The following is a 27,504-nucleotide window of genomic DNA, read 5'->3' on the forward strand; positions in this document are numbered from 1 at the left end:
CCTTTGGCTTTGCAGGCAAACAGCTGAACCGCTAAGCTAAATATTCTAATTTAACAAGCAGAGAGAAAGAGTAAGGGAGAGAGAAAGAATGGGCGTCCAGGATCTCCAGCCGCTGCAAACGAACTCCAGATGCATCTGCCACTTTGTGCATCTGGGTTCATGTGGGTACTGGGGAATTGACACCCGGTCGTGAGGCTTTGCAGGCAAGACCTTTAACCATCGAGCAATTTCTCTAGTCCTCAAACATCCTGTGTTGGACGAAGTTGCATTGCTTTGGCCGGGCTCTCCCTCCCATTTTCCTCGCCTGCTTTCTGGGCTCTCTGACAGATGACACACTCCCTGGTAGCCATCTTACGAAGGTTCATAAACGGAACTAAATGTCAGCTCCTACCGTGGACAAGTGTTACCAACACACTTGCCCCCTGGAGTCATTTCCGGAGACGCTCTAGGAATCCTGCCGCTTCTTAGGGCTTCTTCCGGTTTCCGCCCCTTTACTCACAGTGTTCCCGCCTTTTTCTTCAGCCTCCCGGATATGAGGAATTCTCGCGAGAGTGGGGCCTCTTTCTAATCCGGCGCTCCTCAAGGTAGGTTTGTGGCCTGTGCTACATCTGGGCTTTTCTGCCAGGTTTGGGAAAATTACTCTTTAAGGGTCCTCCTGGGCATCGGGCCCCGCGCCCCAGGTAGGGATGCGGCGGATTACGGGGCCTGCGCCCGCCGATGGCTCCGGTGGGCCGTGTTGACAGCACTTTTTGACCCCAGGACAAAGCCATGTTCAGCTCGAGTGCCAAGATTGTGAAGCCGAATGGCGAGAAACCGGACGAGTTCGAGTCGGGCATCTCCCAGGTGAGTTGGTGGCCCCGGGCGGCGGTGCCGGGAGGCCGCAGCCCGAGCGCGTTAAAAACGCCGTGTCTGTCCCCAGGCGCTGCTCGAGCTGGAGATGAACTCGGACCTCAAGGCTCAGCTGCGGGAGCTCAACATCACCGCGGCCAAGGTGAGCGCGGGTCCCGCCGTGTGCACCGCGGGGCCCGGGTTGGACCTGCCTCTGCTTCGGGCACGAGGCCTTGGCCCTGGAATCAGGAATGGGACAGGCCAGACACATGAGAAGCCCCCAGCGCACTGGGTTTCCACCAGAACTTGAAGCATCTCCTGTGAACTTATTTTCCCTTGCTGCTAACTTTCTGAAAGTAGTGTCTGGGTTCGGCACTGTTCACCTGAGGATTAGTTTTCTTTTTCAAAGTTAGAGTGCATTTGAACCATTCAGAGTGCAGCAGGGAGGTCCTGTACAGTACAGTCAGTGTACAGTACAGTCAGCCATCATGTTTGGTTGTAAAAAGTTTGTTTTCCGTAGAGGATGCCATGCATGCCGGAGTTCTAACAGGTTCGGAAGTTGAGGACTTGTATGCTAGACTTTTGTCAGTTCTAATAAAAGCTGTGACAGAAAATTAACTGTATACTGTTGCCAGTAACACAACCCCACATCTTCAATTAGTTGTAAATAAGGGAGTTTTGTTTTGACTTAGTGTGAGGGTCCAAGATTGAGATCCTGCATCTGTTACTGATTTCTGAGGTGGTACATATGCAGGACTAGAGATAGGGAACTCTTTACTTCTCTCAGCGTCTCTATTTATCTTGGTTATTTAATTTTTTTTGGTTCAAGGCAGAGTCTCATCGTAACCCCAGGCTGGCCTCAAACTTGCTGAGTACTAAGGCTAAAGGTGTGAGCCACCACACCCAGCACTCATGTTTTTGTTTTTTCGAGGTAGGGTCTTACTCTGGCCCAGGCTGACTTGGAATTCACTATTTAGTCTCTGTGGCCTCGAACTCATGACAGTCATCCTGTCTCTGCATCCAGAGCCTAGCACTCTTTTTTTTTATTTATTTTTTATTTTTTATATGAGACAGGGACTTTTGTAATCCAGCCTGGCTCCTGACATCATGTCCAATTTTATGTGCTTCTGAGGCAAGCCCTCTACCAACTAAGCTACATTCTCAGCTTTTGTAGAGCTACCTGGATTTGAATCTGGGGTTACTTCCTAATGTTGCCGTCATGCTGATCACTACCTGCTGCTCCTAAGCCCACCCTCACTGATGCAGGATGGGGGTTAGTCTTAAACACTTGAAGGGGTAAGCTTGAGCTGTATCCAAACCCTAGAAGAATGAAATTTTTTGAAGGGAATTACTTGTTTCTGAGGGGGGAGAAAAAAGTTCTGAACATGAGTTTTTTCCTCCCTATTAGGAAATTGAAGTTGGTGGTGGTCGGAAAGCTATCATAATTTTTGTTCCAGTTCCTCAGCTGAAATCTTTCCAGAAGATCCAAGTTCGGCTAGTGCGTGAATTAGAGAAAAAGTTCAGTGGGAAGCATGTAGTTTTTATTGCTCAGGTACAATTTGTTGTACTACTTACTGCTTAGTGCTGTTCCTTGAATTTGTTAAAATTATTTGTGTATAGGTTGATAATAGAATGATGAAAACAACCATTTTGAATGTAGGGAAAGTAAATGATAGAGTTCTAAGAAGTTAAGATTTGAAGCATGCCTACAATACCAGCACTTGGGAGGCAGAGGTAGGATTGTCATGAGTTCGAGGCTACCCTGAGACTACGTAGTGAATTTCAGGTCCACTTGGGCTAGAGTGAGACACTATCTGAATCAAATGTAGACAGGAGAGAGAGCTAAGGGGTACTTTGTATGTAAAGAGACAAAAGTCAAGAGAGGTGGTTTTGAAATTAGATGAGGCTTTGGTGCAAAATTGCAGCTTGGGATGCCAGGGTTGACTAAGAATAATAAATTGTATTCTGTGGGCTGGGATGTTGGCTCACTTTAGACACTTGCTTGCAAAGCCTGCTGGACCAAGTTCAGGTTCCCAGGACCCATGTAAAGCCAGATGCCAGAGTGGTGTATGCCTCTTGTAGCAGTAGGTCCTGGTGTGCCCAAATGGATAGACAAACATGTGCAATTAGTGCAGTTAGCTGTATTGAGTCAGGAGGCATTTTAGTGTGTGCTGGGCAGTGGGTTATTTAGAGTACAAAGATGAGTGAGGTCTTTGCTTTTAAGGCAGTTTGATATTTCCTAGCTTTATGCCAATTTACAGTTCCTACTTGTTTTGCATGACTATTGGTTTACAGAGGAGAATTCTGCCTAAGCCAACAAGAAAAAGCCGCACGAAAAATAAGCAAAAGCGTCCCAGAAGGTGAGTCTTAGCTGTCTCAGATGTTGAGTCCAACTCAATTGGCTCTTGGTTTCCCCAACCATCTGATAATGTGGTGTTTGGTTTCCTCTATTTTTTTTTTCTTTCACGCAAGGGTCTTACTGTAGCCTAGGGTGGACTCAATCAATGGTACCTCTTCCTCTGCTTCCAGAGTTCTGGGATTAAAGGCCTGCACGACCACACCTGGCCTCTTGCTTTGAAGTTTACGTAAAGTATAGTTAATGTACTTCAACTAGTCAAAATGCCATAGTTTCACTTGGGGCTATAGTAGAGATGATTTTCCTGAGGAACTCTGTGCTTAATAATGATTTTGTCAACTTGACAGGATCTAGAATCATCTAGGAGACAAACTGCTAGGTATGTCTGGGAGGGAGTTTCTCAGCTAGGTTACCTGGGGTGGAAAATCCCACCCTAACTGGTGGTACCATTCTTTGGCCTGAATGAAAAGGTGAGCTGGCTTGCTGCACACACATTCGCATTTGCCGCTGCTTCCTGAAATATGACCAGCTGTCTCCAGCTCCTGCTAATATGCTTTCCTCATCAGAATGGACTGTAACCTTCCCAGTACCCAGGAAAACCAGATGCATAAAGTGGCACATGTGTCTGGAGTTTGTTTGCCAGTGGCAGGAGGTCCTGCCACACCCTTTTTTTTTTTTTCCAAGGTAGGGTCTCACTCTAGCCAAGGCTGACCAGGAATTCACTATGTAGTTTCAGGGTGGCTTTGAACTCTTGGCAATCTAACTTCCTCTGCCTCCCAAGTGCTGAGATTAAAGGCATGCACCACCATGCCCAGCTCAAGTATTTTAAAAAAATTAATATAATGAGTGTGGTGGCATATACCTTTAACCTCTACTCAGGGGGCTGAGGTAGGGAGATCACTGTGCTGGGGATTAAACTGGGGCCAGCAGGCTTTGTAATGAAGTACTTTTAACCTGTGGGCCATGTCCAGCTCCATTGTACTCCTTGAACTGATTTTAGCTAGTATTAGAATCTTAGAATTAGCTTGAATCTGTTACTTTAGAATACTTTAAAGAAATTAGCTAACAAATATCATGTGTTCTTTGTCTCTTCCTAGGGTGGTAAAAAATGTGCCTATATGAAGGTTCCTTCCAGGTGGCATCCAGGTCAACTTGAGCCACTGCAGGAAGCTTCTTTTATGTACAGCTACTGCCAGATATATAGGATACATAGGAAGGGGAATGAGGGAATACAGTGTCGACTGGCACTGTGGTGAACTAGACCTCATCAACTATGACTGTGATCTGTTGAAAAAGTAAAAACTGTTCCTGCTCAGCCTTAATCTCCTGTGTAAAATAGGCCCTACAATTTGGGGATGCAAGTGGCTCCTGACTAGATATTAGGGCTTTCTTTGCAAAAGTAGCAAGCATGAAAGAGAAGCCATGGTTAGGATTTGGAATTTTTATTTTTATCAAATTCTATAATTTTAAACAATATCCTATGGTAATGACTTCCCTCCCCCCAATTTCCCCTTTGGAACTTTATTCTCCATCATATTCCCTTCCCCTCTCAATCAGTCTCTTATTATGATGTTACGATCTTTTCCTCCTATTATGATGGTCTTATGTATTATGTAGGTAGTGTCAAGCATTGTGAGACCATGGATATCCAGGCCATTTTGTGTCTGGGGGAACACGTTGTAAGGAGTCCTACCCTTCCTTTGGCTCTTACATTCTTTTTTTTTTTTTTTTTTTTTTGAGGTAGAGTCTCACTCTGGTCCAGGCTGACCTGGAATTAACTATGTAGTCTCAGGGTGGCCTTGAACTCATGGTGATCCTCCTACCTCTGCCTCCCGAGTGCTGGGATTAAAGGCGTGCGCCACCACGACCGGCTGGTTCTTACATTCTTTCCACCCCCTCTTCTTCGATGGACCTTGAACCTTGGAATGTGTGATGGAGATACTGCAGTACTGAGCACTTCCTGTCACTTCTTTCCAGCACCATGATGCCTTCTGAGTCATCCCAAGGTCACTGCCATCTGAAAAGAAAAGACTGTACCAAAAGTGAGAGTAGCATTAATATAAGGATATGAACATTAAGAGAAATGCTTACTGGGCAGTTTTATAAGCATAGTATATACATTTAGCCAGACAGCAGCAGATGTTACACCTCTAGAGCTCATGACTACCCCATTTTAAGTTTTCACTATCAGTGATGTATTCCCTCCCATGGAGCAGGCCTCCAGTCTGGTTTTCACCATGACAAATGTGCCACTATTGCACCTGTTGGCTCATTTGGCCTGGCTGGTCAAATATAATGCTTGAAGTGTCTTCACTGGTGATTTCTCTCTCTTCCATTGAACTGCATGTAGAATGCCTTCTTCTAGCTTTCTGTCAGCTGGTCTATATGGAGGAGGTTATCAGCTTAGTTTCAGCAGAATTTCTTAGTGGCCTTGCAGCCCAAGTATGTGGAGTCTTCTGCACTAGGGTCTTACCATCTGTTCCTGGTGGGAAACCAAGGGCTTTGGCAATGGTCTGTAATGTTTTGGGGGCATCAGAGACCTCCCTGGCCAGGATTTTTTTTTAATGTTTTTATTAGCATTTTCCATGATTATTAAAAAAATCCCATGGTAATTCCCTCCCTCCCCACCCCCCACGCTTTCCGCTTTGAAATTCCATTCTCCATCATATTACCTCCCCATCACAATCATTGTACTTACATATATACAATATCAACCTATTAAGCACCCTCCTCCCTTCCTTTCTCTTCCCTTTATGTCTCCTTTTTAACTTACTGGCCTCTGCTACTAAGTACTTTCATTCTCACGCAGAAGCTTGGCCAGGATTTTTTTTAGACAGTTTTGTTTATTCATGTGCATGGACACACCAAAGTCTTGGTACTGCAGACAATGCCAGTTTGGCTTTATGTGGGTGTCTGGGGAATTGAACTTGGGCCAGCAGGCCGGCTTTGCAATCAAGCCCCTTTAAACACTGAGCCAACTCCCCAACCCTGTTTTAAATATATATGTGTGTGTGTGTGTGTGTGTGTGTGTGTGTGTGTGTGTGTATGTATGTATGTATATGTATATTTTGTTGGTTTATTTGAGAGTGACAGGCAGAGAGAGGCAGATATATAGAGAGAATGGGCACACCAGGGTCTCCAGCCACTGCAAATGAACTCCAGACTTGTGTGCTCCCTTGTGCATCTGGCTAACCGTGGGTACTGGGGAATCAAGCCTCGATCTAGGGTCCTTAGACTTCACAGGCAAGTGCTTAACCACTAAGCCATATTTCCAGTCCCCCAGCCCTGTTTTTATTTATTTGAGAGAAAGAGAATAGGCATGCCAGGGCCTCCAGCTGCTGCAAATGAACTCCAGATGCATGTGCTACCCTTTGGTCTCAGGGTGTCCTCAAACTCATGGCAGTCCACCTACCTCTGCCTTCCAAGTGCTGGGATTAAAGGTATGCACCACCATGCCTGGCAATGGCTAGAATTTTGAATCAGGATCTTTTTCCAGGTTTGGTGCCCTATGGCTCCAGGCATCTATATACAATGACCAGGAAAAACAGCTGGCCCCTGCTATGATTTGTTGAAAAACTAGGGCATTTGGTAGGTTGGGTGTATTCAATCAATGGCTTCTTAATAGTGTATATTCTGCTTGGGACACTTGTAAGTCAAGGAGTGGGGAGGTTGTGACAGTGCTGAGACATAAGTTTGCATAATGGCAGCTGCTGTCCTAAAGTGGAAGGGTGTCTTGTGGGATGGAGTGTTAGCAGCTCATGGAGAAAAGTAGATTGGGTGGGATCTTGAATAGTGATTAGGTAGGGGTTCAGGATGACTTGAACGAGATGGTTTTGGAGGCGAGCAAGATTTATAAAGTTAGGTTATTGCATTGCTTTGACTTAGAAATAATGTGTATGAAAGCTAACCCTGTTCTCCAGGGGCAAGTGCTCTTATCTTGGTGTGTGTCGATTAGCAGGGTGTCATCATATTTAAGACAACTTTTGAAATAAATGGGTAAGCTACTGTTATAGTTCATGTGATACTTGACTTTGTCTAGCCTCTTGGAAACTAGGGATGTGGTATTTTTTGATGGTGTTGGTAGTCCAGGCTTGCCCAGAATTTGTGGCAGTCTTCTTCCTGCCTTAGCTTCCAGGTTGTTGAGCTTATAGGCATACACTATTCTACATGGCTCAGTGTTAATTTTGAACTTCATTTGGACTCCCAAGAGGTCCCTCCTTACTCTTGTCCTTTCTCTTTCAGCCGTACTCTGACTGCTGTGCATGATGCTATCCTTGAGGACTTGGTTTTCCCAAGTGAAATTGTGGGCAAGAGGATCCGTGTGAAACTGGATGGCAGCCGGCTCATAAAGGTTCATTTAGACAAAGCCCAGCAGAACAACGTGGAGCACAAGGTAACAGGTTGGCAACTTGTGGGAGGGTCATTCTTAGGGAACCTAGGTGGCACCAGGGGCAGTCTAATTAAGGTAAATATCCAGCTACCTCTTCTCATTCAAATACATATATGTGAGAGAAAAAGAGGCAGAGAATTGGCATGCTGGGTCCTCTGGTCACTGCAAACAAACTCCATATGTAAGTGCCACCATGTGCGTCTGGCTTAGGTGGGTACTGGGGAAGGACATCTGGGTCTTGAAGCTTCACAGGCAGGCACCTTAGCTGCTAAGCAAACTCTTAACTTTTAACCTGTTGAAGCAAAAGGGCTCTGTGGCCTGACTCAGGAAGGTCATTGAAGTATGGGTGGGTTGGTGACACATTAGAATCTGGGGAGGACTGGCACCCCCTGTCCTCTCCCACCACAGCTTTGGTGTTCAGCTTGTCCCCAGGCAGGCTGTGTTTGTTGAGGATGGGTTTGGTTGGCTAGTGCCTGGTTGTTGAGGGTATTTAGGTTTAAGGTACTTGTACACTTTAAAGTTTTGTGATGAATTTTCCCTTTCTTTCTTGTAGGTTGAAACCTTTTCTGGTGTCTATAAGAAGCTCACAGGCAAAGATGTTAATTTTGAATTCCCAGAGTTTCAGTTGTAAACAGATGACCAAATAAAGTTATTCACAATAGTCTGTTGGAGACATCTTTTCCAAAATCCCAAAAACATAGATATGCATTATCAGTAGCCTCCTGCATTGAATAGAGGATTTGGACAGAGGGTACTGTGTATACCAAGAACTGGTAGAGGTGAAGATGCTTGTATCTCGTATAAATTTCATTAGTTTATGAAAGAGAATTGACATGCCAGGGCCTCTAGTCATTGCACTCCAGACACTTGCACAACCTGTGTGTCTGGCTTATGAGGGTTCTGGAGGGTTGGACCTGGGTCTTTAGGCTTTGCAGGCAAGTACCATCTTCAGCCCCCTTTCTTTGTGCCACCTCTTCAGTATGATAGAAATGTCTCAGTGCTGAACACTCCTCTGTCACTTTCCAATAATGTGAAATAAATATAATCATGCAGCATTGTAAAGGAATAGTACAACTGTGATTTGATTTGACCCAAATGGGTCCTGCTGGAGTAATGGCTCAGCAGTTAAGTCACTTGTCTCCAAAGTCTAACGAGCTGGGTTTTATTCCCCAGTAGCCATGTAAAGCCAAATGCACAAAGTGGCACATGCATCTGGAGTTACTGGTGCACCTAGAGTTCTGCAGGAGTAGAAGAGGGTAATGGTGAATATGACCAAAACACATTAACAGATGCAGAAGTTATCAAATCAAGTACTTACAAACAAAAACACACCAAAACCCATAATTCTGGGAAAGAAGTTGGGCTCATGGGTAAAATCCTAAATTTCCCAAGTCTGTAAACACTTAAAATTTGGTAAGACAATTATTTTTATGCTTCTGTGTGTGCATGTGGAATAGAGGTGTCATTACTTGCTTGGAGCACACCAATCAGGTTAGATGGCTGGCCCCAAACTCCAGGGATCCTCGTCATGTCAGATGTTCCAGTGCTGGGTTTACATGGTATGCCACCATGCCTGGCATTTTATTTTTTATTTTGTTTTCCAAGGAAGGGTCTTGTTCTAGCTCAGGCTGACCTGGAATTCACTATTTAATCTCAGGGTAGCCTTGAACTCACGGCAGTCCTACCTCTGCCTCCCAAGTGCTGGGATTAAAGGTGTGCACCATCATACCTGGCTATATTTATTTTTTATAATTATTTTCAATGATTGTAAACAATATGCCATGGTAATTCCCTTCCCCACTTTACCCTTTGAAACCCCATATCCCTTCTCAGTCTCATTTTGATGTTATCTTTTCCTGTTATAGTCTTGTGTAGGTAAGAGTCAGGCGCTGTGAGGTCATGGATATCCAGGCCATTTTGTGTCTGGAGGAACATGTAAGGAGTCCTACTCTTGGCTCTTAAATTCTTTCTGCCACCTCTTCTGAAATGGACCCTGAGACTTGGAAGGTGTGATAGAGATAATGCAGGGCTAAGCACTCCTTGTCACTTCTTAGCATCATGATGCCTTCTGAGTCATCTCAAGGTCCCTGACCTGGCATTTTTATATGGGTCTGGGGGCTGAACTCAAGCTCAGTTGATTACAAGGCAAGCCCAGTAATTTGTCATGAAAAAATTACTTAGTTGAACCATTAGCAATATTTAATAGGTTTGACAGTAGGTTCCCAATCAATGTTTAAGTCATTCATTCATTAAATAAACATTGAGTAAACAAACTATCCTTATATTTTTGGATCAAAGGATTTTTAACTACTTGGCAAGAACAAAATTTAAATCCTTCAGCAGTAGTGGCCTGTGCCTTGGATTGCTTACTGTGTATCCAATAGTGACTAGGCTGAGAAGTGTGCTTAGGACAGCGTGGGCCAAACAAGCCTTGCACTGTGGAGGAGGGTGGCTGTGCACTCCCAGGAACTCAAATGCCCTTGGTGATAAGCGCCTTTGAGGAGGTAGCAGTGGTTAATGTCCTTAAGGACAGAGTGTCCCAGAGATACAGAAGCATATCCGGTGTGACCTCAGTGAAATTTCCCATCCAGAGGCTGAACAGTTTTCATCTGACTGTTGCTACTCAAACTCCTCAGCTATCTCAGGAATGTAAATACTCACTGGATGTGGGCCATGGAATGGGTCAGAGCTCCCAAGGCAGAAGACTGCTCGGGAGTCCAGGGTCTCATGCTGTCTGGTCCGTGAGAGAAGAGCTGACAATGGAAGAGGGACCAGTGTTTACCTTGTGACTTGGTACTAATTTGCGAAGTACGGGTAAATATAGTAGGAAAGTTATAATTCACACTATCAACATACGTGAGTTAAGTGACCACTTAGTTTTTGTGATGGGAGAGTATTTCCTGAGGTTGTTGGCACATTTTAGGAAGCCATTAGGGAGTTGGGGAGATGGCTCAGTGTTTGAAGGCACTTTCTTGCAAAGCCTGCCAGCCTGGGTTTGTTTTTAATGGCAAGAGACCCTGCGAGCCCATACACATGCGCACACACAAATGAATGAAACAAAATATATTTAAAAAATTAGGGCTGGAGAGATGGCTTAGAGGTTAAGGTGCTTGCTTGCAAAACCAAAGAACAGGTTCGATTACCCAGCACCCATGTAAGCCAGATGCACAAAGTGATGCATGTGTCTAGAGTTCTTTTGCAGTGGTGGAGGCCCTGGGTTCCATTCTCCCTACCTGCTTTTCTCAAATAAATTAAAATGTTTAAAAATAGCCAGGTGTGGTGGCACGCTCTAATCCCAGCACTTGGGAGGCAGAGGTAGAGGATTGCCATGAGTCTGAGGCCAGCCTGAGACTACATGGTGAATTCCAGGTGAGCCTGTGCTAGAGTGACACCCTACCTCAAAAAAAAAAAAAAAAAAAAGGATAGTTCAATGGTGGTGCAAAACTTAACCCAGGTTCGATGCCCCAGTGCCCACCAATGGTTAGATGCACAAAAGTGGTTCATGTATCTGGAATTCATTTGCAGTGGCTACTGGCCCTGGCATGTCAATTCTGTGTCTCCTGTCTCTGCTTGCAAATAAATAAAAATATTTAAAAAAAAAAACACTTAAAGCCAGCTGGGCATGGTGGCGCATGCCTTTAATCCCAACACTTGGGAGGCAGATGTATGTGGATGGCCACGTGTTTGAGGCCACCCTGAGACTATATAGTGAATTCCAGGTCAGCCTGGGCTACAGCAAGGCCCTACCTCAAAAAGAAAAACAAAACAATATAAAAACCCCAACCAACCAAACCTTAAACCTTTTGGATAGCCTGGGATTATACACAGCTCAGTGGGTACTAAATTCAATCCCCATTTTGGGAAGGGATGCATTTTAGGAGCCAAGAGTGGTAGCTCATACCATCCACACTAGAAGGCTGAGGCAGGGTGATTGCCTTGAGATTAAGGCCAACCTGGGCTATAGAGTGAATCCTTGTCTTTTAATTTTTTTTTTTTTTTTTTTTTTTTTTTGGTTTTTCAAGGTAGGGTCTTACTCCAGCCCAGGCTGACCTGGAATTCACTATGGAGTCTCAGGGTGGCCTTGAACTCACGGCAATCCTCCTACCTCTGCCTCCCGAGTGCTGGGATTAAAGGCATGTGCCACCATGCCTGGCTTCCTTGTCTTTTAAAGAAAGACAGAAAGAGGCCCTTAGGCTTGCTGGACCCACTTCTTTTTTAAAGAGAGAGCCTTGGGCTTGCTTTGCACCCCAACATTCTCTTGTAACTGGCCTGTGTCAAGGTCTTTGTCTTTTGAGGCAAGCCCTGCCTTTTTTTGTTTGTTTTTTCAAGGTGTCATTGCACTCTCACCCAGGCTGACCTGGAGCCTCTGCCTCCCAAGTGCTGGGATTAAAGTTGTGCACCACCACGTTTGGCTTGGCCATTTTTGTGTGAGAGTGGGGAGAGAGAGAAGGAGGGAGGGAGGGAGTGAATTGGCATGTTGGCATGCCAGGGCCTCTAGCCACTACAATTGAACTCCAGATGCATATACCTCCTTGTGTGCATGTGCAACCTTGCTCTTGTGTAATTTTATGTGTCTGGCTTACATAGGACCTGTAGAGTTGAACACTGGCCCTTAGGCTTTGCAGACAAGTGCCTTAACCACTAAGCCATCTCTCCAGTCCTCCCCCCACCCCTCTCTCTCTTTTTGAGGTAGGGTCTCACTCTAGCCCAGGCTGATAAGGAATTCACTGTGTAGTCTCAGGCTAGCCTTGAACTCACAGAGCTTCTCCTACCTCTGCCTCCTGTGGGATTAAAGGCGTGCACCACTACACTCTCTTCTCTTGAGACAGGCTTTCAAGTACCTCAGGCTGGCCTTGACTCAGGATCCTCCTGCATCAGCCTCCCAAATCCTGGGATTAGAAATTTGTGCTGTCACTACACCTGGCTCTTGTGTTTGTGTTGTGTGTGGAGGCCAGAGGCTGATGTTTGGGCATTTTCCTCAGTCAGTCTCCACCTTATTTATTGAGACACAACTTTTTTCTTTTATAAAGTTTTTTTAAAAAAATTCATTTATTATTTATTTGCAAGCAGAGAGAGAGGAAGGAGAGAGAGAGAAAGAGAATGAGAATGGGCACACCAGAGTCTCTTACTACTGGAAAGGAACTCCAAATATATGTGCCACTTTGTATACATGAGGCTTTACGTGGATATTGGGGAATCAAACCTGGGTCATCAGGCTTTGCTAGCAAGCGCCTTTAACCTCTGAACCAGCTCTCTAGCCCCAAGTTTTGTAAACCTTTAAAAATGAAATCCTCATATGGTACAAAAGAACTAATAAGTTTTAACCCCCCAAACAACATAATGCATGAGTTTTCCTCCATCCCCTTCCCCTTCATGTGTGCTCAAGCATGGATTTGATCTGAAAAGGCACTAAGTGGCACATAAAAGACTGAAAAGTGCATTTCCATGTTTTCCCTTCAGCTCCCCCACCCTTCCCAATAAACTGCACAAAGCAGAAAATAATAGGAAAACACAAATTGAGTCTGTAACAGCCAGGAAAGAACTGCTTCCAAGAGAAATGGAATGGGAAACCACAGGAGAGGTCAGTCATTTATTATAGTGCTCTGTTCCAGCTCTTCCCAGATGGTCCCAGATCTGCCACTCCTCTGGAACTGGCCTCGTGGTGGCAGTGGCAGAAACTCAGAACTCTAAGGGCTGCTTGGGCTGGTGTTTGCGCCTCTTGCTATGAAGTTACTGAGGTTTTTTTTTTTTTTTTTTTTTTTAATCCACTAGTGGTCTCCCAATAACTGCATCCGTCATAGCAGCCTGAGTAGAATAACTGATAGTAGACAAAGCCTATTCTGACACATAGGCTGCACCAAAGTCAATAGCTCTGCCCAGCTCACGATACTGACCAGAATACCTGATGTACCCCCAGGTGAGGAGCGCTGGTAACAGCAGTCCAGCCATACTGTTGAACAGCTGGGCCACAACCTCAAGACCCATGAAGCCAGTGAGGCCCGAGGCTACGTACAATGCTGCAATGCCAGTGAAGAGAACTGCGGGGGTTTGGAAAGTGCTGAAGATGTTCTTGCTACCTCTGTGCTCGCAGAAGTTCTTATAGAGCTCCTTGATTTCCTCCTCCAGCTCCTGCTGGTAATGAAAGCTGAAATCTTTCCCAACCATCTTCTTTGTCTTCTAAAATTGGTCCCGAGCAAGTTGTCTGAATTCACAGTGCTTCTCTAAAATGTCTGGAGACATACAAGCTTTCTCTCCCCTACAAATGTCTTCCATGTTGTTGTAATAGATGTCCTTGGCAGAGGCTGCAGCAGCTAAGTTGTTACCTTCAGTGGTAGCCTGAAGCATGGATTTAGGGTGAGGCAGATCTTCTCCTTGGTAAATTTTAATATATGCCTTAAAATACTTCAATAGTCCCCAGCAAGTGACTTTTGAGCCATTGATCTCCTTTTTTATTAACTTAGAAGGGTTTAACACATATGGTGTCAATGCCTGCAACTGTTCCTTGAACTCACCAGTTTATCTTTCAATTTCCCATCAAAGTCAGGGCTTGTGGCTACTTGGAGTCCTGGGTGTGGTAAGAGAAAACACTTCACATCGGAGAAACATGAGTGAATATGATTCTGAACATTCTGAATTTCTTCATGTTGATGTTCCTTTACCTGTAAACACTTATCTAAAAATGCCATTTCTCCATAGTTGTATTCATAAGGGAAACTCCAGTATTGAACCAAAAACATCAGTGTCTGGAAAGGTTTTTGGAAAATTTCATACATTGCTAGATGACCATATTCTGTGAAGAGCTGTAGTTGCTGAAGATCATTTTCCTGAATGTTCTGGGACAAATTGTCAATCTGAACATGGTGCTTAAAGCAAAAATGGTAGCACAGACTTTCACAGTTGACTGGCTATCAAAGGCTCCCTCAGTATCCATTAGAACAACTGCAATCAGGCTTCTCCATGGTGAAAATTTCACTCCAGATCTGAATCCCAGTGGTTTCTGGGTCAGAGTCACCTCACCATGAAAATCCTGTTAATGGCTCCTCTGGGTCACCCAACCAATTTGAATGGCCACCTTCCTTTTGAGAATGTAACTATTGTAGCATAAAGTCCAGAATGAAGGATTTTCCCTTTCGAAAGGCACCAGCCACTGATACTACCACCACATCAAGATCTCGGAAGTAGTCCTGCAGGAGGATGCTGGCCAAGGCTTTCTCTTCTAGGGCAAAGGAATGCTGGTCTTTCTGAACCAAAACCACCCTAACTAGACCAGGCTTTCTGCTCTCCATGGCATTCACCTCAGCCCTTGCTTAGCATGTGTAACTCCTGGATTCCATCCCCAGCACTGCTCCTCTTGAGGCTCACTGAGGGGATAACATGGAGCCTCCATCTTTACCACATGAGGGGAGGAGGCAAAGATGGGAGGGGCTGACGCAAACCAGGCCCTTTTTTTTTTGTTTTTTCTAGGTAGAGTCTCAGTCTATCTCAGGCTGACCTGGAATTCACTGTGTAGTCTCAGGGTGGCCTTGAACTCACGGCGATCCTCTTACCTCTGCCTCCTGAGTGCTGGGATTAAAGGTATGTGCCACCATACCCGGCCTGTTTTGCTTTTTTTATTTTTATTTATTTTTGGTATTTTGAGGTGGGGTTTTTCTCTGGTCCAGTATGACCTGGAATTCACCATGTAGTCTCAGGCTGGCCTCAAACTCATGGCAATCCTCCTACCTCTGCCTCCCAAGTGCTGGGATTAAAGGTGTGTGCCACCATATTTGGCCTGTTTTGCTTTTTTATTTTAAAATATTTTATTTTTACTTATTTATTTATTTGACAGAGAAAAAGGGAGAGAGAGAGAGAGAGCATGGGTGCGCCAGGGCCTCCAGCCACTGCAAATGAATTCCAGACATGTGCACCCCCTTGTGCATCTGGCCAACATGGGTCATGGGGAATCAAACCTGGGTCTTTTGGCTTTGCAGGCAAACATCTTAACCACTAAGCCACCCCTCAAGCCCTAAGTATTATTTATTAATTTTAATATTTAATTAATTTATTTATTTGAAAGAGGCAGAGAGTGTGTGTGGGGGGGGAGAATGGGCATACCAGGGCATCCAGCCACTGCAATGAACTCCAGATGCTTATGCCCCCATGTGCATCTGGCTTATGTGGGTCCTGGAGAATGGAACCTGGGATCCCAGGCAAACACATTAATCTCTAAGCCATCTCTCCAGCCCTTTTTAAAGTATTTTTTATTTTTTTAAATGATGATAAATCATAAAGAAATTTATTTCAAAACAATTCTTTGGTATGTATATGATTTTTACCATTTATTAAGGATAAAAGCATATTTGTATACTAGTGTTATGGATATATTTATTTAATTTTACACAAAGAATTAAGTTTTTTTAATTAACAACTTCCATGATTGTAAACAATATCCCATGGTAATGCCCTCCTTCCCCCACTTTCCCCTTTGAAACTCCATTCTCCATCATATCCCCTTCCCCTGTCAATCAGTCTCTCTTTTATTTTGATGTCATGATCTTTTCTTCCTCTTATGATGGTCTTGTGTAGGTAGTGTCAGGCACCATGAAGTCATGGATATCCAGGCCATTTTGTGTCTGGAGGGAGCATGTTGTAAGAAGTCCTACCCTTCCTTTGGCTCTTACATTCTTTCTGTCACCTCTTTCACATTAGACCCTGAGCCATGGGAGGTGTGATAGAGATATTGCAGTGCTGAGCACTCCTGTCACTTCTTTCCAACACCATGATGCCTTCTGAGTCATCCCAAGGTCACTTCCATCTGAAAGGAGAAGGTTCTCTACCAAAAGTGAGAATAGCATTAATATATGGATATGAACATTAAGAGAATTGTTTACTGGGCATTTTGATAAGCATGGCATATACATTTAGCCAGCCAGCAGCAGCCATTACACCCCTAGGGCTCATGTCTACACCTGTTTTAAGTTTTCAGTATCAGGGATGTATTCCCTCCCATGGAGCAGGCCTCTAGTCCAATTAGAGGGCAGTTGGTTTCCACCATGACAGTTGCATCCATTGGCTTATTTGGCTTGCCTGGCAAAATTTAAGATTTGCAGTGTACAAAGTTGAGTATCTTTGTTTTTAAATTAAATTTAATTTATTTTCAATTTTTTAATTAACAATTTCCATGATTAGAAAAAATATCCCATGGTAATACCCTCCCTCCTCCCACTTTCTCCTTTGAAGCCCCATCTCAATCAATCTCTCTTTTATTTTGATGTCATGACACTTGGGCCTTTTCTCCACTATTAACTATACTTCTCTTTACATATATACAATACTATCCTATTAACCTCCATTCCTTTCTATTCCTTTTAAATCTCCTTTCTAACATACTGGCCTTTGCTACAGAGTTTTCTTCCTACTCACTCAGGAGCCCAGTCATCTGTAGCTAGGATCCACATATGAGTGAGAACATGCAATGTTGGCTTTCTGGGCCTGGGTAGCCTCACTTAGTCACTTCTTTCCAGCACCATGTTACCTTCTGAGTCATCCCAAAGTCATTGCCATCTAAAAAGAGAAGATTCTCTACCCAAAGTGAGAGTAGCATTAATATAATTGTATAAATATTAAGAGAAGTGCTTACTGGGCAGTTTGATAAGCATAGTATATACATTTTTCCAGACATCAGCAGATGTTACACCCCTAGGGCTCATGACTACCAGTGTTTAAGTTTTCAGTATCAGGGTTGTGTTTCCCCCATGGAGCAGGCCCCCAGTCCAATTGGAGGGCAGTTGGTTTCCACCATGACAGACATGCCACTATTGCACACATTGGCTCATTTGGGCTGGCTGGCCAATTATAAGGCTTGCAGTGTCCACTGTTGAGTATCTTCACTGGTGGTATCTCTTTCTCCCATTGAACTGCATGTAGAATGGCTTCTTCCAGCTTTCTGTCAGCATGATTTTGTATTATTTAATTTTTATATTCTTTTTTTTTTTTGGTTTTTTGAATTTTTTTGAGGTAGGGTCTCGCTCTAGCCCAGGCTGACCTGGAATTCACTATGGAGTCTCAGGGTGGCCTCGAACTCTCGGCGATCCTCCTACCTCTGCCTCCCAAGTGCTGGGATTAAAGGCGTGCGCCACCACGCCCGGCTTAATTTTTATATTCTTTTTATATCCAAGATATTAATCCTCTGTCAGATGTAAAGCTGGCAAAGATTTTTTTCCCCATTCTGTAGATTGCCTCTTTGCTTCATTCACAATGTCCTTTGCAGTGCAAAATCATTGTAATTTCATGTGCTCCCAGCAGTTAATCTGTGGTTTTATTGCCTGAGCAATTGGGATTATATTCAGAAAGTCTTTGCCAAGACCACTATGTTGAAGGGTTTCCCCTACTTTTTCCTCTAGCAGTTTCAGAGTTTCAGGTCTGATGTTAAGGTCTTTAATCCATTTGAACTTAATTCTTGTGCATGGAGAGAGGGAAGAATCTATTTTCATCCTTCTACAGATACATATCTGGTTTTCACAGCACCATTTGCTGAAGAGGCTGTCTTTTCTCCAATGAGTATTTTGGCATTTTTGTCGAATATCAGGTGGCTATAGCTACCCAGTCTTACATGTGGGTCCTCTATTTTGTTTTATTTATCTACATGTCTGCTGTTGTTCCAGTACCAAGCTGTTTTTGTTACTATGGCTCTGTAGTATAGGTTAAAATCAGGTATGGTGATACCACCAGCCTTATTTTTGTTGCTCAGTATAATTTTAGATATTCGAGTTTTTCTGTGATTCCAAATGAATTTTTGGATTGTTTTTTCTATTTCCATGAAGAAAGCCTTTGGAATTTTGATAGGGATTGCATTAAATGTGTAGATCGCTTTTGGTAAGGTTGCCATTTTCACAATATTGATTCTTCCATCCAGGAACAAGGGACGTTTTTCCACGTCCTAGTGTCTTCTGCAATTTCTCACTTGAGTGTTTTAAAGTTCTCATTGTAGAGATTCTTTACTTCCTTGGTTAGGTTTATTCCAAGGTACTTTATTATTTTTTTTGAAGCAATTGTGAATGGGAGTGATCCTCTGATTTCATCCTCTGTGTGTTTGTTGTTAGCATATATGAAGGCTACTGATTTCTGTGTATTTATTTTATATACTGCTACATGGTGTTGGTTTTTATCAGCTCTAACAGTTTGCTAGTAGGGTCTTTAGGGTCCTTTATGTATAGAATCATGTCATTTGCAAATAATGATAACTTGATCTCATCCTTTCCAATTTGTATACCTTTTATGTGTATCTCTTGCCTTATTGCTATGACTAAGACTTCTAGAACTATATTAAATAAACGTGGGGATAGTGGACACCCTTGTCTTGTTCCTGATTTTAGTGGAAGAGCTTCCAGTTTTTCCCAATTTAGTAATATGTTGTGTGTAGGCTTGTCATAAATAGCCTTTGTGATATTGAGATATGGTCCTTCTATTCCCAGTCTCTGTAGGACTTTTTTCATGAAGGAATTGGATTTTGGATTTTTGTCAAACACTTTCTCTGCATCTAATGAGATGATTATGTGACTTTTGTCCTTCAATCCATTTATATAATGTATCACATTTATAGATTTGCATATTTTGAACCATCCCTGTATCTTTGGGATAAAGCCTGCTTGGTCTGGGTGAATGATCTTTCTGATATATTCTTGTATTCTCTTTGCCAATATTTTTTTGAGAATTTTTGCATCTATGTTTATGAGGGAGATTGGTCTGTAATTTCCTTTTTTTGTTCTATATTTGCCCGGTTTTGGTATCAGCGTGATGCTGGCTTTGTAGAGGAGTTTGGTAGGATTCCTTCTTTTTCCATTTTATGGAAAAGCTTAAGAAGCAATGGTTTTAGGTCTTCCCTGAAGGTCTGGTAAAATTCACCAGTGAATCCATCTGGGCCTGGACTTCTGTTAGTTGGGAGATTTTTGATAACTGCTTGGATCTCCATGCTTGTTATTGGTCTATTTAAGTTGTTAATATCATCTTGATTTAATTTATGTAGGTCATATAAATCATGGAAATCATCCATTTCTTTCATGTTTTTCAACTTAGTGGGGTATATGTTCTCAGAGCATGTCTCTATGATTTTTTGAATTTCTCTGGTATCTGTTGTGATAGTGCCTTTTTCATCTCTACTTTTATTAATTTGTGTCTCTTCTTTCTGTCTTTTGGTCAGATTTGCTAAGGGTTTATCAATCTTGTAAGTGACCTTCCTTATCTTTCCTAACTAATGTTGGACTGAAGACTACCTTGTCAGATATTATGATAGCAACTCCTGCTTGTTTTCTAGGCCCATTTTCTTGAAACACTGTTTTCTAACCTTACACCCTAAGATAGTGTCTATCCTTTGTAGAAAAGTGAGTTTTTTGGAGGCAACAAATTGAAGGAGCCTGCCTTTTAACCCATTCTGCAATCCTATGTCTTTTGTTTGGGGCATTGAGCTCGTTGACATTAGGAGATATTATTGAAAGGTGTATATTTATTTTTGTCATTTTTTGAGGTTCTTCTGGTTTACCTTTGCTCTCTTGTGTTAACTAGTATTTGAGTATGCTTCCCCCCCCCCCCAGGATTTCTTATATGTGTGGTTTTCTTTCTCTTCAGCACAGAGAATTCTTTCAGGTATTTTCTGTAGAGCTGGTTTTGTCTTCAAATATTCCTTTAGTCTGCTTTTTTTGTGGAATGTCCTTCTTTCTTCATCTATTTGAATGGATAGCTTTGCAGGATAATGTAACCTTGGTTGACAGTTGTTATCTTTCGTATCTTGGAATACATCACTGTAAGCACTTCTGGCTTTTAAAGTTTGTGTTGAGTAATCTGCTGTGATACTGATGGGCTTGCTTTGTAGGTAACTTGATTTTTCTTTCTAACTGCTTTCAATATTTTATTTTGGTTTGTATGTTTGGTAGTTTAATTATAACATGGTGAGGAGAGGTTCTTTCCAGGGTTTGTCTGGATGGTGTTCTAAATGTTTCCTGTATCTGCATTGGCATCTCTTTCCCTATTTGGGAGAAGTTTTCTTCTATGATTTTCCTGAAAATGCCTACTATGCCTTTGGAGTGAAATTCTTCTCCTTCTACTATACCCTGAATTCTTATGTTTGATCTTTTCATAGTGTTCTGAATATGTTGAAATTCCCATTCATACTTTCCTATTAGTTTGTCTTTCTCTTTGTTGGACTGTATTAGATCTGCCATCTGGTCTTCTAGTTTACATATTCTGTCCTCTTCTTCATCCATTCTACTGGTGAGATTTTCTACAGAGCTTTTTGTTTCATTCACTGTGTTCTTCATTGGTAGTAATTCTGACTGGTTTTTCTTTATTATTTCTATTTCCTTATTTATGTCTTGTATTGACCTCTTTATTTCATTAAATTGGTGTCCTGTATCTTCTTTGATCCCTTTGTTTTCCTCTTTGACTTTTTTGAGCATATTTATAATAATTCTTTTGAAATCTTTCACAGGCATTTTCTCTAACTCATTCTAACTTTAGATAATTTCTGATGCATTAATAGTTTTTGGTGGATTTATATTGTCATGATTTTTGGTGTTTTTTGTGTTATAATGTACATATTTTTGCATCTTGGATTAATTAAATGCTTGTTTTTTCTAATAAGCTGCAGTATTATTAGATGTATCAATCAATCTGATGTTATATATCTTCAGGGTAGGAGAATAAGGTGTTAGTTGTGGCCCTTAAGACTCTCAGAGTATCTATAAAAGTGACCCTTAATGTTGGTTTTGCCTACTATGAGAGTATTCAAGTAGGCTGAGTGGACCAAAATATAGGCAGATTCTAAAATTTAACTAAACCATGTACACATTCAATGAAGAACAGCACAGAGTATTTATGCAAGAGTAGGCATTATGACAACCAGATCCTCTAACAATGTCACTGTCCCTTAGGATGTGTGTTGCTCCACACACTTAATCCTGTCAACTAGGAGGCTAAGATTTCTTGTCTGTTGAGGGTTCCTAGTTAGCTTGTGACCAAGTGAGACCCTTTCCTAATGAACAACAAACAGGAAACAAAGCCGCTATAAATCAGGAAGCAACAAATGACAATCCAAATATAGCTTATTTAGGAATGGCAAATCTGGCCATCCATCAGATTTAACATATAATTTATCCTGACATGGAAGGTGCAATTAGCACTTATGATTCGATCCTATATACCATTCTCTCTCTCTCTCCCTCTTTCTCTGCCAAATAAATAAATAAATAAATAAAGAGAGTAGCTTTAGTACATTTTAATTTGCATTTTGACATTTTCATACATATAACATTTTGATTATATGTACCCCACATTACTCTCCCTTATCTTCCCCCCCTCAGTTCTACTGTACTCTATTTCTTACTACTGGCTATGCCATTGAGGAGAGTGATTCCCCCTTCCAAGCAATCATTAACTATCGTTAGCTCATTAGAGAGGGGAGGAGGTAACCACATCAGGTATGAGTTTATGAGTACAATGGCTTTGTCATGTCTGGATGCCAGAGTTCCAAAGCCCTCTTCCTCCTCCTCCAGCTCATATCATCTTCCATGATGTACCCTGAACTCTGGAGGGATGATATGTATGTATTGTTAAGGGCTAAACACTAATTCCTTTTTCTTTATTTGTTTATTTTGAAGGTAGGGTCTTACTGTAGCCCAGGCTGACCTGGAATTCACTATGTAGTCTCAGCTGGCCTTGAACTCACAACGATCCTCTTAACTTGGCATCCTGAATGCTGGTATTAAAGGCATGAGCCACTACACCCAGTCCCCCCAATACCTTTTTTTTTTCCTTTTGCCTATTCAAGGTAGGGTCTTGCTCTAGCCCAGGCTGACCTGGAATTCTCAGGGTGGCCTCAAATTCACCATGATTCTCTTATCTCTGCGTCCCAAGTGCTGGAACTAAAGGCATGTGCCATCATGCCCAGCTCTCCCCAAAACGCTTTTAATAACATAATGATTTTTATGGATTTTATATAAATATTCACCTTTACACTTTGCCTTTTGCAATTACAATTTTATTCTCTAGTTTAATTATTATTATTATTCTTGGTTTTCTGAACCAGGGTCTCATTGTAGCCCAGGATGACCTGGAACTCATTCTGTAGCCCTAGCTAGCCTCAAACTCATGACAATTTTTTTTTACATTAGCCTCCCAAGTGCTGGGACTAAAGGTATGCAACATTGTACCTGGCTATTAATTTTAATTTTTAAATTTTTGAGAAACCTTTATTCTTATAATTTTTTAATTTATAAAAGAGAGAAAGAGGCAGTCACAGAGAGAAAGAGAATAGGTATGACCATACCAGGGCCTCTGCCATTGCAAACAAGCTCCAGACACATGTACCATTTGTGCATCTGGCTTTACATGGCTACTGGGGAATCAAACTTGGATCCTTTGGCTTTGCAGGCAAGCACCTTAACTTCTAAGCCATTTCTCCAGCCCAAAATAAATACTTAAAAAATAGTTTATAGGGCTGGAGAGCTGCTTAGCGATTAAGGTGTTTGCCTGCAAAGCCAGAGGATACTGGTTCAACTCTTCAGGACCCACATAAGCCAAGTGCACAAGGGGTCACATGCATCTGGAATTTGATTGCAGTGGCTGGAAACCCTGGCACTCCCATTCTCTCTCTCATTCTCTCTGCCTCTTTCTCTCTCTCTCAAAAGTCTTGTTAAAAAAAATATTTATTTGAGAGCAAAAACGAAAGCTTAGGCCTGGGTATGGTGGCTCACACCTTTAATCCCAGCACTTGGGAGGCTGAGGTAGGAGGATTGTTGTCAGTCACCCCAATACTACAGAGTGAATTCTAGGTCAGCCTGGGTTGGAGCAAGACTTTACTTTGAACCCCCCCACCAAAAAGAAAAAAATAGAAAGAGAGAGAGAGAGAGAGAAAGAAAGAGAATGGATGTGTCAGGGCATTCTGCCTCTGCATACAAACTCCAGACAAATGTGCCACTTTGTACATCTGGCTTTATGTGAACACTGAGGATTTGAACAAGGGCCATCAGGCTTTGTAAGTAAGTGACTTTAACTGCTGAGCCATCTCTCCAGCCCTGAGAGGTCTTTTGCTGGAGAGTCATATTGTGTACCTCAAATTAGCCTGGACCTCACAATTTTCCTGCCTCACCCTCCTGTGTGTTGGGATTATAGGTCTGCACAACCACATCTGGTTTGTTCATAGTTTCATATATCTTTTTTGAAATTTAAATTTATTTACTTATTTGAAAGAGAGTGAGGGAGAGAGAGAGAATATGGGTGAGCCAGGGCCTCTAGCTGCTGCGAACAAACTCCAGATGCATATACTACCTTGTGCATCTGGCTTACATGAGTCCTGGGGAATCAAACCTGGTTCCTTTGGCTTTGAAGACAAGCCCCTTCACAGCTAAACTATCTCTCCAGCCTGGTTTCATGCATCTTCTTCTTCTTCTTTTTTTTTTTTTTTTGAAGTAGGGTCTCACCATAGCTCAGGCTGACTTGGAATTCACTCTGTAGTCTCAGGGTGATCTTGACCTTATGGTAATCCTTCTACCTCTACCTCCCAAGTGCTGGGATTAAAGGCATGCGCCACCATGCCTGACTCATGTATCTTACAGAGACATTGCCTCTTCCCTGTAACTGATGGCTAACCCCACAATGCAAGACCCACATTCCCCAATGAAGAGGGTCCTGGTGGAGGGGGGAGGACAGGGAGGTACAAACATGGTTGTATACACACTGTGTGCATAACTAATAAAAAAGTAATTAATAAAAAAAGAAGAAGAAAGGATTGTATTTCCCAAACTGCCCAGAAGCTAAGCTTGCCCAGCTGACCACAGAGTCTTTATACCTTTGAATCTCTGTAGTATGACTGCTTGTTAATTAATTAGTTTTGTTTTGAGGTAGGGTCTTATTCTAGCCTAAACTGACCTGGAACTCACTCTGTAGTCCCAGGCTGGCCTTGAATCCATGGTGATCCTCTTACATCTACCTCCCAAGCACTGGGATTAAAGCCATGTGCCACCACACCCAGCTAATTAATTAATTAATTAAATTTTTTTGTGGTTATGGGTATACCAGGGCCTCATGCTGCTGCAAACAAACTTCAGATATAAGTGCCACTTTGTGCATCTGGCTTTATGTGGGTACTAAAGAATCGAACCTGGGCTAACAGGCTTTGCAAGCAAGTGCCTTTAACAACTGAATCATCTCCCCAGTCTCTGCTTGTTAATTTAATTTACTAATTATTTTGGGGGGATAGGGTCTCTATATAGCCCTGGCTGGGGAACTAACTACATAATCCAAACTGCTCTTGCATTCAAGGAATGCCTACACATTTAAAGGAAAAAAAAAAACAAAAAACCAGGAAAAGCCAAAAGTGAGGACAGGAGGGTGTTTGGGGTGGGGGTTGGTAGGGCATATCCCAGCTCTGCAGTCTTCCCACACTCCAGTTGGCCCTGCAGGCCAGCTGATGTGTTCAGACAGGAAGCTCTTGGAGATAAGGCTGCAGCCATCCTGTGCATTCGCTGGACTGCCTGATGGCCTGAGCAGGGGTTTTCTCAGAGTGTTGGGCTGTGGAGGGCCTTTGTATATAGCAGTCATGAGGCTCCGCAGTGCAGTGTCCCCACGGGCCCACGACTGTCAGCACGGCCCGCTCGCCTAGTGTGAGTTCAGGTAGGAGATGTTGCCCGGGGACTCTGGACCAGGGTTGGACAGATGTGGAGAGACACTGACAGGAAGGCAGAATTCCAAACCGAGCTAGAAGTGGAATTGGGGTGCAGGGGCCAGGTAGGAATTTGTTCTTAGATCCAGGCAGCATAGAGTCTTAAGTCACGAACCAGGATTCCAGAGTTTGGTTAGTTTACTAGTGAATGGTAAAAACTTAAGGAGGCCTGTTGAGGAGCAGATTCTGATCCATTATGGTGGATATAGATGAACGAGTTACCACCACTTTAGGTTACTGAGTGCCCAAAAGGTGGAACACTTGTTTCTAATTCCAATCTGGGGAATCATTGGCCCCAGAGCCCAGCTACTCCCGAGCAGTGTTTGTAGGGATTAGCAGAGAGCGAGCAAGCACCCTGTTCGGGGAGCACAGGAGGGAGGCAGGGGTATTTCTCCCAAGAGGGTCTAATGCTCCGCGGGTCATCTTGTCTCAAACACCAGAAAGTAGAGCAATTCCGTAGGGCAGCCGACACCGGGCTGGGGAACTGGTTGTTGTGTTAGTTGCTGCAAGGTGATATCTCCAAACTTAAATGATTAGGCTTCAGAGACATTGCTTGTGTGGAACTGTTTTTGTGTTTTTTCTTTCTTTCTGGTTTTTCGAGGTAGGGTCTCACTCTAGCCCAGGCTGACCTGGAATTCACTGTGTCATCTCAGGGTGGCCTCGAACTCACAGTGATCCACCTACCTCTGTCTCCCAGGTGCTGGGAATAAAGGTGTGGGCCACCACACCTGGGTTTTGATTTGACATGAGACCCTGCTCAGCCTAGGAGGACCTAAACCTTCACAACTGGAGGAGGGACCTAAACCTTCACAACTCTGCGGTTTTATCTATGACTTTGAGATATTTGTGCCAGAAGACAAACTTCTTACTGGCTTCTTGGTAAGAACCGGAAAAGGTGGAAATCTTTACTTGTAGCTCCTAGGGGGTCACATCACCACTGGAGGATAAAAACAGCAGGGGTGGGAGGGTCACTTTGTCAACTCTCCAGTGCTCTCTCTCAGCTGATTGTTACAGTGTCTATAAGATGTTGGGCCCTGGGGTGAGCATTTACTAAACATGTAGAATTGTGTGCTTGGTAGTACAGGGCATACGTTTCCTCCTACCAATTCATTCTTACAATATGTTTCTTCAGTGAATTCCACATTTAATCCCTCTTCCCAGAAAGCCTTCTCTTTCGTGGACCCGGGGCCTCAGGCCCTGGTCCCTGACTGGGAGATAAGAATGTTGTGCTTAAAGCGACCCTGAGCTTGCTGCAGAGTCTTCGTTTATAGAACCAAATTCCTCTTTGAGAGACAGCTGAGAGCTAGGGTTCTGGGGTTGGGGCTCTGTGGCGGGTGTGGTGTCCTCTCCAGCTCCCCGTGCCCACCATTCTGAGGCAGGATTCACATCCTGGGCAAAGACCTGAAAGGTCTGGAGGACAGGGCCCCATCTCATGTTCGCTGGCCCAGACAAAAGCAGACAGAAAAGATACTCATGGATAGGGGAGAAGTGACATGGGGCTGGCACATAGTGTGTGCAGAAGGGTTATTGCCTTTATTTTGGGGGGCAGAGTCTCACTCTAGAGCAGGCTAATTCAGAACTCACTCTAGCCCAGTCTGACCTCCAAGTCACAGCAACCCTCCTACCACAACATCTTGTGTGCTGGGATTAAAGGCGTGAACCTCCACATTTGCCTACTCCTCTTCCTCTCCCTCTCTTTGAGATAAGTCAGTCAGTGCTACCTAAACCACTGCAGGGAGCAAGTTATGAATTCAGGATTGCCAGAAGTGGTGGTGTATGCCCTAATCCCAGCACTTGGGAGGCAGAGGTAGGAGGATTGCCATGAATTTGAGTCCATTCTGAGTCTACATAGTGAATTCCAGGTCAGCCTGGGTTAGAGTGAGATCCTACCTCAAAAAATAAAAACAAAAACAAACAACAACAACAACAACAAAAACCCAACAAACACATAGAATTCAGGATGGCTATCACTCTGGGAAGGTGCAGTATTAGGAAAGTGGTACAGGAGAAATTTGAGTTGGCAATATTTTACTGTGAGCAGAGTGGGTTTTCTTTATGGCTTAGTATTATAATTCTTATATATTTATGTGTATGCCTTGATATACATTAATTATAATAACAAGAAACTGGAAGAGAATCTGAGGAATCCTGCCTGCATATTGGTCCTTGCTGGAGCTGAGCTGTGTGCACAAAGAGGTTCATAGCAGTAGTTTGCTTCATGAATTTGTGTGTCATCCT

At 43.1% G+C, this 27,504-nt stretch overlaps 1 protein-coding gene and 1 pseudogene across 1 annotated transcript; one reads left to right on the forward strand and one right to left on the reverse strand.

Annotated features, from left to right (window-relative positions):
- The first annotated feature begins 522 nt into the window (after nt 1–522).
- Nucleotides 523–8,235, forward strand: Rps7 (ribosomal protein S7). Its single transcript, XM_045144433.1, has 7 exons — nt 523–584; nt 760–843; nt 920–991; nt 2,237–2,380; nt 3,124–3,188; nt 7,427–7,577; nt 8,128–8,235. The coding sequence occupies exons 2-7, from the start codon at nt 769–771 to the stop codon at nt 8,203–8,205; spliced, it is 585 nt and encodes a 194-aa protein (XP_045000368.1). The 5' UTR covers nt 523–584; nt 760–768; the 3' UTR covers nt 8,206–8,235.
- Nucleotides 8,236–13,334: 5,099 nt separating this feature from the next.
- On the reverse strand, nt 13,335–14,950 carry LOC101603198 (annotated as a pseudogene).
- Between the last annotated feature and the right edge of the window lie 12,554 nt (nt 14,951–27,504).

The sequence above is a fragment of the Jaculus jaculus genome, chromosome 2 (genome assembly GCF_020740685.1).
Source record: "Jaculus jaculus isolate mJacJac1 chromosome 2, mJacJac1.mat.Y.cur, whole genome shotgun sequence".
Taxonomy (NCBI): Eukaryota; Metazoa; Chordata; class Mammalia; order Rodentia; family Dipodidae; genus Jaculus; species Jaculus jaculus.

Coding starts and splice junctions, on each gene's coding strand:
- Rps7 (XM_045144433.1), top strand. CDS start 769: ATGTTCAGCTCGAGTGCCAAGATTGTGAAGCCGAATGGCGAGAAACCG. Junction 2,381..3,123: donor ATGTAGTTTTTATTGCTCAG/GTACAATTTGTT, acceptor ATTGGTTTACAG/AGGAGAATTCTGCCTAAGCC. Junction 7,578..8,127: donor AGAACAACGTGGAGCACAAG/GTAACAGGTTGG, acceptor TCTTTCTTGTAG/GTTGAAACCTTTTCTGGTGT.